This window comes from Hemibagrus wyckioides, linkage group LG02 (genome assembly GCF_019097595.1).
Source record: "Hemibagrus wyckioides isolate EC202008001 linkage group LG02, SWU_Hwy_1.0, whole genome shotgun sequence".
Lineage (NCBI taxonomy): Eukaryota > Metazoa > Chordata > Actinopteri > Siluriformes > Bagridae > Hemibagrus > Hemibagrus wyckioides.
In genome coordinates, this window is record NC_080711.1 from 23865117 (window position 1) to 23881249 (window position 16133).

The following is a 16133-nucleotide window of genomic DNA, read 5'->3' on the forward strand; positions in this document are numbered from 1 at the left end:
TAAATGTAAATAGATCATGCTAGTTCGTTAGCATCAGGCATAAGCGCTGTTAGCATTAGCATGGTTACAGAGTGTGCGCGGCGCGTGAGCTATTTTTATTCCTATTAACACGTTTCTGTGGGGGAAAAAAATCAAATTATTAGACTTTATAAAGTCCAGTTTTGTCGTGTGTTTCTCTCTCTCTCTCTGTGTGTGTAAGGCAAGTTTTGAGGTCAGACTCATTCTCTTCTCTGTATTATAACAAAAAAAAATTGTGGGTCAGTAAAGTGGGTCAGTCCATTTTTAGCCTCCTGAATGATGATGAAGGTCCAAATCCCTAATGTCAAGACATTATGTAAGAAATGAAACACTCATTTTCATGCTGTTACAGAAAAACAACCAAGAAGATGCTATGATGATGATGATGATGCAGTGGTAGCATCACCACCAGTGTTTTATTCCCCTTATACATCAATTATTGCTCTTTATTTTTTAAAAGAATCACAGATCAGGCTTTTCAATCGTACTTTTCTTCACCAGCATCATTTCATTTCCTCCTCTTTCTAAAAGTTAATAAGAGAGATGAGAATCTGGACAACACGCTACAGACGTTACAGCTTCACCTCAACACTGACACTGGAGACTCCTTCCAGAAAACTTTTTAATCACCTATGAAGGAGCGGTCGCTATAGAAACGAGAAGGTATTAAAGCCAGTGCATTGATAGAAACCTGTGAAGGGCATCTGCTGAGAGAATCTAGACCATGACTGGTATAAGGGTTAATTATTTAGTGCCACTTATTAATGAGGAACAGCGTGAAATTACACAACTGATTAACGTTTATTAGTCCACATATATATTTACACACTGTAAAAACATTTCAATAAACCAAAGAAATGCTACTATGTTCAAACCATCAGCATTAAACATGAAAAATTGGGTTAATGGTCCTTTGGTTTGTTATACAGAATGGAAAAGGATGCAATGCTGCTCCCATAATAATAATAATAATAATAATAATAATAATAATAATAATAATAATAATGTATATTTTAAAGGTTTCAAACTTTTCATTAAAAGATGCGGATTCACCTATTCGTCTTGATTTATTTTATTTTAGTGCAAAAGTTCAAAAACATTTAAAAACATCGAAGCCTGGAACCTTTATGTGCAAAATAACTTAATGAACGTGGATTCCTAATAAACCTTACTGAAGAACAGCATAATGTGTCTGGAGTGGATTGAAAGGAATATAATTCTCTGACACGTGACACTTTCCAACGAACAGGAAGCTATTATGATACGACACTCGGTCACTAGATCCACAGATTTGACATCGAATAAATCTTAAGGCCATTTGAGATCCACCTGAATCCGAACCTTTAACGAAGATCCGGTTAACGGTATGTGTCAAACCTCGAAGGCACGGTGAAATTAAGGAAGAACATAAAACACACAACATGGCCATGCCCCTTTAACAGCACACTACCACCATTTTGAAATATATTTCTGTATAAAAACAATTGAACATCCTGTATGGGATGGTAGCCTGCTGTCTGGGACGTACAAGATTTTAGCAAAAAAAGAAGGCAATAAATAAAGACATGACTAAACTCGAAGTAAACGTGTGTGCTATTCCGGTAAACGTACAGGCAAAAAAAAAATTATTTCACAATTCAACCTGAGCCCTTAGTTTGAGCACTCGATGACGTGAAAGAGGAGATACACCGAGCAGACGTGACAACATGGCCATCTGATTCATCAAATACTGAAATGCGTCATGATTTTGCTCGGCTTGTCACATCAGAGAGAGAATGTTCCAAGTCCGGAAGAGACTTCTTGTTTTCTGGAGTTTTGCGACTGTTGAGGACTCGGGCAGTGATGTTACGGAGCTGCTTTTCCACCAGGACCACCAGAGAGAAGGTGAAGATCATGGATGAGCCAGGTCCAGCTCCTCCAGGCCGTGTTTGCCCAGGTGGTAACGTGCCAGATCTTTCCTGGTCACTAGCCCCATGACCTTTAACACAAATACACAACACATAGTTAAATAAATAAATAAGATGAAATGATAAATTGTGGTCCTTTGGTTTGTTATACAGAATGAAAAATAATGATGTAATGCTACTCACCTTTATGTCTACAAAAGATTCAGTCTTTATACAAAAGGGTGCCATCATTTTCATACTTTTAACTCGATTAATAATTCGAATTACTGCGGAAGCAAATCGCGTCAACTTGCTCAAGATAATGTGAACAACACTAAACAGATTATGAAAAACATTTCAACACATCACTTCTCTAAACCAGCGTGCTCGTTCCTTACCCTGTTCTGATCATCAACCACCACCAAGTGCCTGAGCCCCAAGGCCCGGAATAACTTAAACACACGAGGGAGGGATGTTTCCTGCAGAAGATTGAAATAGTTAGCGTGATGTTATTTAAGACGGAACTGATGATAGTGAGAGCAGGGTGAGAGAGAGCAGACCTCAGGTACGGTGTAGGGGGTGGGGTTCATAAACTCCGTCAGGTCCATCATGCACTCTCTCTCATCCTGGGAGACGTGGATGGACTGGATGGGGGGGAAACGGGGGTACGCATCCCGGAAGTCTTTTAGCTGCAGTCTGCGTCTACAAAGTCGAGAGCGCACCCTCTCTACAAACACCTACACACACACACACACACACACGCACGGGTCATTTTTATGACTTTTGTATTACTAAATAGTGCCACACCTCCTTCAATCCTTTATATAACAAACCAAAATGTTTTCAAATGTTCTCAAAATCCACACACCCAGAAATCAGAGGGATGGAGGGTCACAAGAGTTTCGCAATACACAAACCTCAAATGAATTTATTAGGAGCCTATTTTTTAGCACGAGTGCTCCATTTATCCCGTAGCGCTGCTGTAATCTGGATTCTGATTGGTCAGAAGCTGTTAAATAATTTTCTAGAACAGCAGCACTGACAGTAATGCAGCTTCAAGCCACAGGTTTATATTAATAGATTAATTATAGTTAAGATTTTATTGAGATTATATACACCAAAATGTCATGCGAGTGTGTTGAAGCGTGAAGCGTCCACCTTGTGTTTGAGCAGGACGATGAGCTGAGAGCGGAGGATGAGGCCACAGAGTTTCCCAGGCTGTACAAACAAACAGAAAAAAAACCTCACATCAATCCAGCTCCAGATGTGTGCCATCTCCAGCCCACAGGAAACAGTACATACCTCGTCACTGGAGCTAGCCTGCATGATTACTGGGAAACCGTTGTGATTGGTGGACGTGGCGCTGAGGACGTCCACTATGGTGCCCACCTTCTCCACTCTGTTGAAGCATGTGACTGGAGAGCTCATGACTTCTCTATCGGAAAAGAACACGAAAACATCATCGGTCTTGTTTATTGTTTGTGTCTTAGGGTCATCATTTTGACAGTAGGATGAAGATTACAGGACACTAAAGTTTGTGTTCTGAATACGTGAGAACACTGATGTGCAGGGAACAGTGACGTGTAAAAATTCCGACATGCTCGGAGTACTCAATTATTTGGAATACTCATGTTTTGTGAATACTGGTGTAAAGAACAGCGATGTGTAGGGTGCACTAAATGCTTGACGTGTATAAAAAACTAAATGCTTTTTAAACAGAACATTTACAGACAGGAAACACAACATATTACTTAATACAAAAGCAATAATAAAAAGAAATTTCCCTCAACACAGAGATAACACCTACGGAATGCGTCTCGTCCAATGTAAAGTAAATGAACTGGTATAAGTATAACCAGGAGGACCTGGCATCATGTGGCCTGATGTCAGCACACAGCACTCTGGATTACAGAAGGATATAAAAAGCAAGCTTGTTTTTCTTGAACTGATCGTCAAAACAGTCCGGTTTAGTGAGGCTGAGAATGTCCCCTACCTGGCAGTCAGCCAGTGAGACGTAGCAGGGGCTTCCCAGTGGAGGAAAGGAACACTCTGCAGTTTAATGTGGACATCATAGAGGCCCTGTAAATGATCAAACCACAACAATATGCATATCTGTACATCTGGACTACAAGTGCGTGAAGGAGATACAAACAATACGCACTTCGATAAAATAATCCCCCACGATCTTAGCGGTCATCAGCACCAGCATGATGGGCAGGCCGTAGGTCACGCTTCCAGTAGCTTCCACCAATATGACCGTGAGGCTCAGGGTCATTCTGACGATGCCTCCTGCAAATAAAAAGTGTTAATTTTATACACTCATATGATACTGTAAGGCAGTATGATGGCACAAGGAAACTTCATGAATGTCAGACATGTCACTGAAACATCTCTGACTCACCGAGCTGGGCTGCGGCTCCCATTAGGGCGTACTTTCCCGGATCTGCCCATACCTTAAAAAAAAAAAAAAAAGATCACAATCATTCAACAAGTCTCAGCTGATCTTACAGTGCAGTCATTAAACATGATTAAAAACACAGAACGGAGATAAATTTGAGTAGTTAATTGACCAAAACGAAAACATTTAATGGCACAATACTTTCATTCCTCTTACACCACAGCGATATGTCAGAAATGTCCTACACCCTGTGACTCAGCTGTTTCTATAGAAATCACATTCATATAAATCTGCAGCTGCACTACTGCCGGAGCTGCAGTGAAAGAAAACTCATCAACACTTTCTCAACAACAATTCATTGTGCATCAGTACACATCAAACTCTCCGCTCTAGCCAGCTAAGGTGATTACAGGTTATTTCTTATTCCTGTTTTCTTTTTATTTCAACCAAAAGGCTATTCAACAAAATAGAATTGATTTTTTGTTCTTGTAGAATGTTATATATGATAAACCAGACTGTATAAGATGAACATTTCCACATCCTTAAAAGTCAGACAGATAAATAGACAGACAGACAGATTCTATTTTATGATATAAAAGGTCAGTGCTTGGATGCATTAATGTGGGTTCTGTTTGGACAATGGTTTATGAAGTGGGTCCTTATGTAGTGCTTTAACTCACTGAATTTTTAGTGGAGAAAATAATGGGGAGCAGGATTCCAAAAAGTCGCCCCCAAGCTGCCCCAATCAGCAGGGACGGGATGAAGACCCCTGCCGACACGGTCAGGCCGTATGTCCAGCACGCCAGTAAGAAATATGTCAGGGTGAATAATCCCAGAGTCTGTGGGTTATATGTGCCTGTTAGGAAGAGAAAAAAAAAACACAAATTAGTGACCGAGAAACAGAATTATCCTAACATCAATAAACCTGGACAGACATCACATGCTTTAAAAAAACAAAAAAAAACAAAAAACAAGCCAACTGACTGGTCAGAAGGTGTTGAGGAGTTTTCTGTAAAAGCTGCAAATCACAGGTTTATACTAACATGCTGGCTCTTTATGGAAAAACATTACTGTTTCCATGGCAACAGTTCATTCACAGGAGGTTTTCTGTAAGGATGTGTTTAATTTAACAGCTATAGAAGGAGTCTCCAGTGTCAAAGCTTTAACCTGAATTCACAAATGCAGATCTCTGCAGCTGATGTTCAACAGTTACTCAAACAAAGTTCCTGGTTACACCATCGCACTTCTGACCACACAGTTACAGAATGACCACTGTTTATAATTCAAAGTTGAGTCTGGTTTTCTTTCTTGTGTTGTCTCACCACTGGCTTGCTACACACAATGCTACACAAATAAAACTGAATTGAACTGGTTTACAGGGCAGAGATGTTTGTGGTTCCTCAGTAACTAGCTGCAATTAAAACCATTACACTAGGAGCACTCTCTCTCTCTCTCTCTCTCTCTCTTTCCCTCACTCTCTCTCTCTCCCTCTTTCCCTCACGCTCTCTCTCTCTCTCACACACACACACACACACACACACACTCACTCTCTCTCTCTCACACACACTCACTCACCTGGTGGACTATGAAACAGACTCCTCACACTCTTCTCAGGTGTGTTGAAGAATGCTGTCGCCATTGCATTATATTCTCCATCAGCACAGAAGAGCTACAAAACAAACACAGTTCAGTTTTCCACTAAAACTCCTAGTCTGACATCACCATTAAAATCACACAAACAGTATTTCCCCACCTGTAGAGGGTATTCCTCCGGTGACCCCTTCTTCAGAGGCTGGCAGTCGGTGGAGAAATAAATCATGGCGAAGGACACGGTGGCCGTAACAGCAGCCACCAGCATGGCCTCCATCACCTGCAGGCAGCGCCGGTGCACGTACCTGAGAAACGGTGTTACAGTTACGCCTCTTAAGTGAACATTCTGAATGAATTTGGACGTCTCTAAGCTTGCGACGCCTTTACCTGAGGCTTTACCTGATTCGGAAAATTGTCAACCAGTAATTGAGGGTGTTGAACACTGCTCCCAGTATGCCACCTGAGGAGAGAAGGTGGAGAACCGGTCAGTGTTTATACTTTTTCATTAATAACTGTGTTATGAAATAGACATTAGGATCGTTTTAGCTTACCAATGGCTCCCATGCATATGAAGAGAGGAAACTCGTAGAGACTGTACTGCACATGCTGCAAAAAATTTACAAAATTATTACCTTTACAAATTATTAATAATACAAAATAATACTGATCGCTGGCACTGTTTCACAATTTTCTCCTAAACTGGTTTCTCCTAAACCTCGCTTGTTAGGTACGTTAGGTGAGAATCAGCTCCATTTATGGTACAGAAAACATTGGGTACAAAAAAAAAAAAGTGATAGATCGATCGATCGATAGATAGATAGATAGATAGATAGATAGATAGATAGATAGATAGATAGATAGAGTTTTTGAGTTATTAGAGTTATCTGAGATGTAAGAGTAGAGTTACTAGAGTTAAATGAATGATTAGAATTGTCAGTTATGTGAGTTAGTAGAGTTGTAACAAGTTATCTGACTTAATACTGTTTATTCAAAATATAATTATAAAGGTTTAGGTGGTAAAAGTTATTGGAGTTGATTTTTTTTAAAAAGTTATTGAAACTATTTGAGTTGTTAGTTATTTAAGCTGTTTGATAAAGTTAGAGTTATTTGACTTGCTAGTTATTAGAGTTGAGTTAGAGTTGCTAGAGCTATTTGAGTTGCTATAGTTGCTAGTTATTTGAGCTTTATATATATATATATATATATATATATATATATATATATATATATATATATATATATATATATGAGCGATATATGACTTGTTTGTTGGTTTTTAGAGTAGAAGTTATTTAAGTTAGGGCAGTGGTGGCTCAAGTGGTTAAGGCTCTGGGTTGTTGACCGGAAGATCAGGGGTTCAAGCCCCAGCACCGCCAAGTTGCCACTGTTGGGCCCTTGAGCAAGGCTCTTAACCCTCTCTGCTCCAGGGGTGCCGTATCATGGCTGACCCTGCGCTCTGACCCCAACCTCCAAGGATGGGATATGCGAAGAAAGAATTTCACTGTGCTGTAATGTATATGTGACAAATAAAGGCTGTTTCATTTCATTTCATTTTCAAGTTGTTGGAGAACTTACTTCAGAGTCAAACGTGCCAAAGTTGATGAGACCAGGGCTGGAGAGCTCGCCGGGTTTCTGCTTGTAGAAACTCAGGAAGTTGTTCAGTGTGAAGGTGGAGATCATCGATGCAAAGAACTAGTTAAAAAAAAAAAAAAAAAAAAAAGGAAATTAAGAATCTGAAAATATCCCCACTGCCAACATTTGGTCACATCTAACCAGGAAAAAATGCATTGGGCGAGGTTTATAAAATTTGGGCTGATTTTTTTACTCATTAAGCCAATATCAAAAAGTTATTAGCAAAGATGTAATTGTTTTTATCATTACATATCATACCAAAGTGGGGTAAATATAGAAAGTCCAACTGAAAAGAATTGGAGAATGACCCAATTATAATATTTCAAGAGACGTTCTCATCAGTTCTGCCAAGATTCTCTGCATTAAGTCCCTATAAAAAGGTAAGCGTGCTTATTTGCTATTATCCTGCTATAAAATTCTGATGTCATGTTTTATAATTAAATAAAAAACGCATACAGGTATCTAACGCAGTGTGTGTGTATAAATAGTGCCCTTTGCACTAACCCACTTGTTCTGGGTTAGTTATTGTATTAGTTATCACAGTATGCATTTTGGGCTGGTATTTTTTTTTTAAATCAATCTATCTATCTATCTATCTATCTATCTATCTATCTATCTATCTATTTATTGAGATTATAAATGCAGTATCTATCTATCTATCTATCTATCTATCTATCTATCTATCTATCTATCTATCTATCTATTGAGATTATAAGTATGTCTGTATTGAGATTATAAACGCAGTACATCAGCACATCACTCACAATCCTCCAGGTGAGCATCTGATTCCAAAAAGATGCCCCTTCTTCTAAACTGAACAGAACTCCACCTGTAGGAAAGAGCAGGATAAAACGTCTGAAGCAGAGATTTAGGGATTACACATTTCATGTTGCTGATGCTGCATCATATCTGAAGGATTCTTTCTCATCCAACTGAGAGGAAAACAGTCAGATATCATAGAGGACAAAGTGAATATCAACCTAATACATCTAAAATTAATGCAGTGTACTGAAGCGCAAGTAAAATTCTGTCTGATTTTCTTGCGAGTTAAAAAAAATATAGCAATCAGCCGTAAATGACTGAAAGTTCACGATACGGCCGATTTACATTTACAAATAAACGGATTTGTGCGTGAAGGCGTCTCACCAACAGGAGCTCCAAACGCTGCAGAAACTCCAGCAGCGGCTCCGGCTGAGACAAAATCCCTTTTCTCTGTGTCCCTACGGAAATACTCGAAGATCTGTAAACAATCAAATAATCATGACATCACAAGCAATATGGCCGAAGTCTGAATGTTAAACCTGATATTCGGATATTTCTTGCATCATGTTTTACCTTGAAGTCTTTTTTGAGAGACGTGCTCCGGCCCTGGGACACCCCGGCTGCCACGACGGCTCCCGAGTGGATCATCGGCCCTTCCTGATGGGAAAAACAAAGATAAGTACAGGGAGAATAACGTCTCTGGAATTCCCATGCAAATCTTGGTGGATATTTTTCCAGTCTGTAATCTGGTAAGTGAAAAGGCACGGTCCAGCTGGCAGGACATCGGTGCCACTCGTGAGCAGGATCATGAGACTGAGCTAGGAGTCACGGCCTGGGATCATATTTTGATTAGAATGCTGGATGAAAACGAACCGATTTAGGCAGCATAAGAACAATTTCCATCAATATTTTTGTTTATACACTTTCTATAAAATACAAATAAATAATGCAGGTGATGCAATAAGTTTTGTCTCACCTTTCCCACAGCGAGGCCTCCAACCACTGAGAAGATCACACCCCACACTTTTACCACCAGAGTCTGCAAACACACACACACACACAGACATGACTGACTTAATTCACTCAAAGACCAATGCAACACAATATCTGAAACTCAACTCTATTGCCTTTTTCGCTTCCTTTTTTATCTCATTTATCTTATTTTACTTGATCGAAACCGTTCTTTGCACTATATCATGTTTTAAATGCCATCGATTTAAGCTAGCAATTGCACGTCTATGGAGGGTGCCGATAATTCTGGACGTAACCGTAATTACGGTAAGTGACCACCTTGAGCCGGACGACTCGCGGGATCTTCACTCCGTTTAGGTAACACTTGATCTGTGGAATCCCGCTCCCTGCAGCGATGGGCTGAAATAACACCACACACACACACACACACACACACAATGAAAAACAAATATAATAATGGATGAAAAAGTAGAAAAACTTTAGATTTAAGAGGATTATAAACTGTTATAAAGGTTAATTGTGGATGTAGAAGTTATCGAAGAATGTTTAAATATCACTGAGATCACTTTAGCTTTAATTCAACAATAGAACAAGTCATTTAAAACCATTTTTGTTAGACGATAAGAACTAAACCAAACAAACTGAACGTCTCTGTATACAAGGCCATTCTTCTTCACGCTGCTTCCCAAGGCTGTATAAACCTCTGAATCCGACTAGAGGGTTAGTAGCCGTGTGTATTATGAGAACAAACAAATCTTTGAATTGAACAGCAGGAGACCGAGGAGACTGCAGCATGAACTCAAACGCTCTCACGGGGGATTTCATTCAGAGCATGTTCCGCATGTTTCAGCACTTAAACTCAAGCTCAGTGATCAGAAAAGATAGAGGGCTGCAAGGCAGCACATTTAACACTGTACGAAAACTAACAAATAAACAAACAAACAAAGGGACTTCTCTAATCTGAATGCTGTTTGGCAATGTGTAATGTAAAAAGGAAAAAGGAAGGAAGGAAAGAAAGAAAGAAATAAGGAAAGAAAGAGGTACTTATTGCTTTGCTTATTATTGCTTTTCAAAAATATAAAATATCAATCAGTCAACTAATTTAAAAAATCCTTAAAAAAAAATGTTGTGGATTAGCTAACCATTTTTTTTTTTTTTACCTAGGATTTTTTTATAGCATTAGAGCGGCAATATGTAACTTTCAGAAAGCTCTCAGTTGTACTTTTGCAAGCAACTTACAGGAAATTATTTTGTAATAGTAGTACATTAATGACAAATGCCATATACAAGTAGATAAAATATCAAATCAATTAACTAATTCAGAAAATCCTAAAAAAAATATAATGAGTTAATCTTTTAGACTTTCCTAAAAACGTGTCTGATTTCCTAACATGATCTACTGATTATTTATTATCTCATGTTATCAAAAGGTTACATATTGCCGCTTTAATTATATTGCGTTACGTTAATGGTCAGTCAATTAATAATAAATCCTAATGTGATATTACTCAAAAACAGTCCATCAATAAAATGTGAAATATTTCATTAACCTGTACTGTTTGATTCATTTACATGCAATTAACCACATTTCATCCTTTCTTTCACAACGCTGACCTGATCAACAAAAAAACAAAAACGAATCTTTCCAGAGAAACGCCGAGGAAGCCGAATCACATGAATCACATTTCAACGCAAACCTCAATGAAAGCGACGATGAAGGCTCCGAGCATGACGAAGGCCGAGTTCAAGACGGCCCACAGGATCAGAGAGATGGACAGACCGCCGGCTTCTGTGAATTTGTCGATGTCTGGTTGTTTAGTTAAAGACTTCATTAATATTCAGAATCATGTATAAATGAGTCAATAAATAAATAAACAAACAATATAAGCTAATCATTTTTTTTTACCAAGGATTGGAGCAGCAGTATGTAACTTTAAGAGAGCACTTAGTTGTTTATTATTATTACAGCAAGCAACACACAAGGAAATATTTTTGTATTAGTGCACTGATGACAAATGTCATATCCAAGTAAATAAAATATCAATCAATTTACTAATTTAAAAAAAATACTAGAAAGATGAAGAGTTACCCTTGTAGACTTTCCTTTTAAGACGTATGTCACATGCCTTCCTCTCCAGAATTCACCTAACATTATCTACTGATTTATTATCTCATGTCGTTAAAATGTTACATATTGCTGCTTTAAATCACAAAGCATGTGGTATGAATGAGGATACACTCCTTGATCACGTCGTACTTCAATCCAGCCAGATTCTCCACCAGAATGTCGATGAAGAAAGCGATGGATCCCGTCAGGACGCCGATGAGCCCGCAAATGATCCAGCGACATATCTCCAGACATCTGAAGCTCTGAACACACACACAAAAAGAATTCTTAATAGATATATGAAATAATGCAATATCGGTCATGTGTGTTGCGCTGGTTTGTCACTGACCATGGGACTCATGCGCCTTTCCTCTTCCAGAAACAACTGGTTCTCAAGGTTGTCGTAGTCCAGACTCTGAAATAAAACTCAGGTGTTAATAACACGAGTATAATAACCACAGCACTGTTTAAAGATGAGAGTTTAAAGCTTTTAGACCTCAAGAGATCGAAGAAAGAGCTGATGGTGAGGGAGAGCGAGTGCTGGGAAACTGCTGAGGTTTAAAGGAATAAAACATTGGAAAATATTCTATTTCTGGATAGTAACAATAACTCTGCCTCATGACATCATATCCTAGTAATTGGTTTCCTAAAACAGCATGTTTTTATTCTATATTGGATGTGACAAAGATTTTTTTCTTCCTTGATTAAAGTCACTTCATACTGCAAGCTCCTGATTATTCAAACCCGACCTCTGTCCTTGAGAGATCGAGGCGTTTCAAGCGAATTACCTCGTATTTGAGCGAGAGAAGCTTCTCGTTGTGTGGAATCTCACTCGGTCGGCGCCTCATGGGGTCCTGTCGGGGGAAAAAAGGAAAGATATTTTTTATTCATTAACCATTAGCAGACAGTGTGTACAAATAGAGCTGGGATTATTAGGATCCTTTCACAGTGCTCATTTTTATGATGGGTGCCAATAATTTTGGAATTCCCAAAGCATGAATGATGTCTCGATTTTAAAAACATGGGAAGAATGTTTAGTGTTATGTTAATGTGGTACACCTTCGATGTGTGCACAGTTGTGTTCTGTAAAAGAGCTGATGCAAAAATACTGGCACCCTGTATTCAATGTAAATGTGTTATTGATCATTTGTAAGAAATGTGCCAATAATTATTGACTTAAAAACACAACTTTATTTTAAATTCAATATTCTTATAAGGAGTGCTGTGTAACGCGTTTTATAAAAACTGCCCGATTATTCCAAAGTTGAATAATCAAACCCACACTGCGGCTGTCTCATTGTGGTCAAGGAACCATTTCTAAAACTAGAACGCTGAATCAGATGTTCCTCCAGAGTGGAAGTCGGTCAGTAAAGGGCTTTAGTTTCGACAAAGCCTCTTTATGACCCATCTGACTGTTTATTCAACACAGATTACAGCTTGGACTGTGACCTAGAAGTAAAACGCAGTTCGGAAACCTTTCCACAAAGACGTTCTTGGCGAGCCGCTTGTTAAAGGAATTAAGAGCTCTGATTTGATTTGAGACATGGACGTATTTCCTTTTGAAACAGTCTTCACACCCATGACTGCCTTCTTTAACTGTGACCATGTGTGTTTGGAGTCGGCATAGAGCCGTGAGGTCTGTCTGAATGGTAGATGAAATAATATTACTGACTCCTACTGAGGATGGAGAAGCTTTGGAGGTGTATAAAAGACAGAAGCAACAACATCTCTGACAAGAAACCACACAAACTCTGCCCTCTTTCAAATCCATGGACGACTGCAAGAAGACACATGGCCTTGTTGACCGCTAATGAGCTGTGACTCTATAGAGCAAAGACAAACCCCTGGGGGCGGAGCATATACTTTCCACAGAGCATTAAACTGAACAAACAGGACGAAAATATCCTCAAAACTTTTTCTAACTGGCGTCCAACAACAGGCCCTAAAAAAAAAAAACAAAAAAAAAACCACGAAGAGGAACAATGACGTGTGAGACACTCCACTCAAAACTGGAGTGTGTGTTATACAGTAAGCACCAGGGACCTAATGGGAAAAACATTACTACTTTATTGATGGAAACTTTTCTAAGGTTAATGTTTTTTTTAAAAACAGACACGTGACAAAACGTGAGTCTAGACGACCAGGTGTGATTCAGGAGAGGGCGGGGCTTAAATGGGGGGTTGGTTAACGTCAAAGAGTTAAACTGTCGATCACTCCAGATTCATATGATGATTGGCTCATTGTGTATTTTTTTTTATTAGGGGTAGTGAGATCAATTTTTGACAAAAGAAAGGACCAGTCAAAGTATTACTAATGTGCGATTCAGAAGGGGGCGGGACTTAAAAGGGGGTTGAACTGTCAATCACTCCAGATTCATATGACGATTGGCTCATCATGTATTTAATAAGACGTATTTTTGGCTACAAAAAAAAAAAAAAACAACCACAAGCCAAAGCATTACTAATGTGTGTGGTGGTGGTGGGGGGGGGGCTTAAATGGGGTTTGAACTGTCAATCACTCCAGATTCATATTCTGATTGGCTCATCGTGTTTGCTTTTTAATTTAAGTGTAATAAGACATACTTCTGACTAATAATAAACTGGTACCAGCTGACTCTGGGGCACTTGTGAGATTTACCTCTTCTGGTGTGACGGATTCCTCCTCCAGATCCACAGTGCTCATCTTGCCTATGTGAAACATACTGCCTCCAGATGGCTATGAAAGGAACAAAAACATGCATCATGCCAGACACAGAGAGATGATTTCAGGATTTCTCATAATGACCCAAGTTCACACCCCTGTCACTTCTGCAAAATAAGTGGTGTTTTTATCCAGCCTGCAAATAGGAAGCAGGTATCTGTACCATTCCAGGATTGCAAAACAGAATGGAACCTCACAAAACGAAAGTATTGCTGCGATTGAAGATGGTTTAAAAGCTTCAAATACAGACTGACCAAAGCAAAGCCACGAATGCATGCTAGTCAGGTCACCTACCTACCTAGATAACTTAGTTAACTAGATAACTTTTTAGTCAACTGCAGGAATCTAGCATCCCTGTCTCCATCATTTGCATACAAAAACACCTCACTGTTTGAACCTCACGCTAATTTAATCACCTCTCTGACAGTCACAAAGCTAAATGTGTGTGTGTGTGTGTGTGTGTGTGTGAGAGAGAGAGTGTGTGTGTGTGTGTGTGTGTGTTTGTTTGCTAACCTGTCCGCTATATCTTCTCTCCTCAGCCCCGTTCAGAAGCGGCGTCCCCTCTCCAGACCACGACACCTTCTTCGCTATGTTGTTAGCCATGTCTGTTGTTTTTAAAACATGAAAAATTTTATAATTTTGTTGAAGGTTTTAAAATTAGCCAGTTGTTAAGTCTGAAGAAGATGAAGCAGCAGCAAGAAGGACCTGTCCCCCATGACTAACAATCATCCGCGGTCTCGTGACGGAGCGCGAGACAGCCCACGAAGAAGAAGAAACACGGAAGTGAAAGTGAAGGACGCATGGGAAATGTAGTTTCTTTGTGAATACAAACAAAAACGTATTCAGTCATTCACACACACACACACATTCGTTCACTCATTCGTATTTAGGGGAAGAGAAAAAAATATAAAGTATATGTTTATAGCCTGCTGTAACCGAAGTGAGAACAGAAACTAGTTTTTTTTGCTAACCTTCCACAACATTAAACATAAACTCATATCAGGAAAAGTTTTAATATTTGTTGGTAAATTGCTGCCATACAAGAGGAATAAAGCACTTAAAAATGGAAAATAATCAGCTTTAGGGTTTAAACAGCAACCGAACCGTTGTATTGCTGATGATTTTCCTCTAACAATGTGATCCAGAGTGTCATAACCTTTAGCGCTGTAAGATAATTTGCTGGGACGATCACTAACCGATCCCTAAATAAGAAATCATGCAATCATAATCATGCTTTATACGTCATTTGGAGCAGAAATGGTGTCAGCAGGTGGACACATCTTAAATTCTTTACACCTTGAAGACATTGCATGCATGGAGTGCATGCTTTAGATAACGCATCTCCATTTACAGAGCCGATGTAGAGGTAGAGATGCTGGAGGTGTGGAGTAACGTATAGCTGCGCCGTGACAGCTGAGACAGGTAGAAGTTCAGCACTCTCGGACGAGATTTCTTCTTCTGTGTACTCTGCAGTGTCATTCAAGGCCTTTATCCTTCTCAAAATGTCACAGTGACAGCGAGACATTCCTCTGGACACACTCATTAGATTATTTAAAGGTGTTGCCTTTAAGGGTAAAATGTAATGCATTCACACCTCTGAGGTCAACTGGTCAGCAATTAAACATTTTAAAGCATCTAAAACATTTGAAGTCAAAATATAAAATAGGTAAAAAAAAATTGCCATCCAGAAGAAGATGGTGTATACTATATTTTTAATGGTCATGTGATCTACTAACACCTAAACCTACAGCAGTTGTTTATAACCACTGTCAAGGCAATCAGTTTGTTCTATAAATGTGTGACAGTCACATGCAGATCCCAGAGACACGCCCATGGCTGTGATTTATAGTTGGCGGAGATTGTTACTCCTACAAAACCTCCTATAGCGACATTTTTTCCATAATAAAATCCGAGTACATTATTAGGTACAAGACACAACCTCTGTCATGGAAAAAAAAACTAATGTGTAGATGATAGGATAAATGTGTGTTTAGTTGAAAACCTGCTCATCCTGCCTCCGTCACAGGAGTGTCTATCAGCTGCATTTCTGAGTCTCTCACTGACTTTC

General features: G+C 39.1%; 1 protein-coding gene across 1 annotated transcript; it reads right to left on the reverse strand.

Annotated features, from left to right (window-relative positions):
- Window positions 1–699: 699 nt before the first annotated feature.
- Window positions 700–14815, reverse strand: clcn7 (chloride channel 7). Its single transcript, XM_058374736.1, has 25 exons — window positions 14579–14815; window positions 14003–14080; window positions 12154–12219; window positions 11715–11780; window positions 11496–11628; window positions 10956–11065; window positions 9577–9657; window positions 9263–9325; window positions 8860–8943; window positions 8671–8764; window positions 8289–8353; window positions 7468–7584; window positions 6444–6498; window positions 6292–6352; window positions 6056–6197; window positions 5878–5971; window positions 4983–5158; window positions 4306–4357; window positions 4066–4193; window positions 3898–3983; window positions 3207–3339; window positions 3063–3122; window positions 2465–2641; window positions 2303–2383; window positions 700–1996 (listed from the first exon to the last, which is right to left on the reverse strand). Exons 1-25 carry the CDS (start codon window positions 14666–14668, stop codon window positions 1910–1912), a joined length of 2379 nt encoding a protein of 792 aa, XP_058230719.1. The 5' UTR covers window positions 14669–14815; the 3' UTR covers window positions 700–1909.
- Window positions 14816–16133: the final 1318 nt, after the last annotated feature.

Excerpts from the sequence above, each read along its gene's own strand:
- clcn7 (XM_058374736.1), bottom strand. The coding sequence starts at position 14,668 with ATGGCTAACAACATAGCGAAGAAGGTGTCGTGGTCTGGAGAGGGGACG. Across the intron at positions 9,658-10,955 it reads TCATCGTCGCTTTCATTGAG|CCCATCGCTGCAGGGAGCGG; the intron begins GTTTGCGTTGAA and ends GTGTTATTTCAG. Across the intron at positions 5,159-5,877 it reads TCTGTTTCATAGTCCACCAG|GCACATATAACCCACAGACT; the intron begins GTGAGTGAGTGT and ends TCTTCCTAACAG.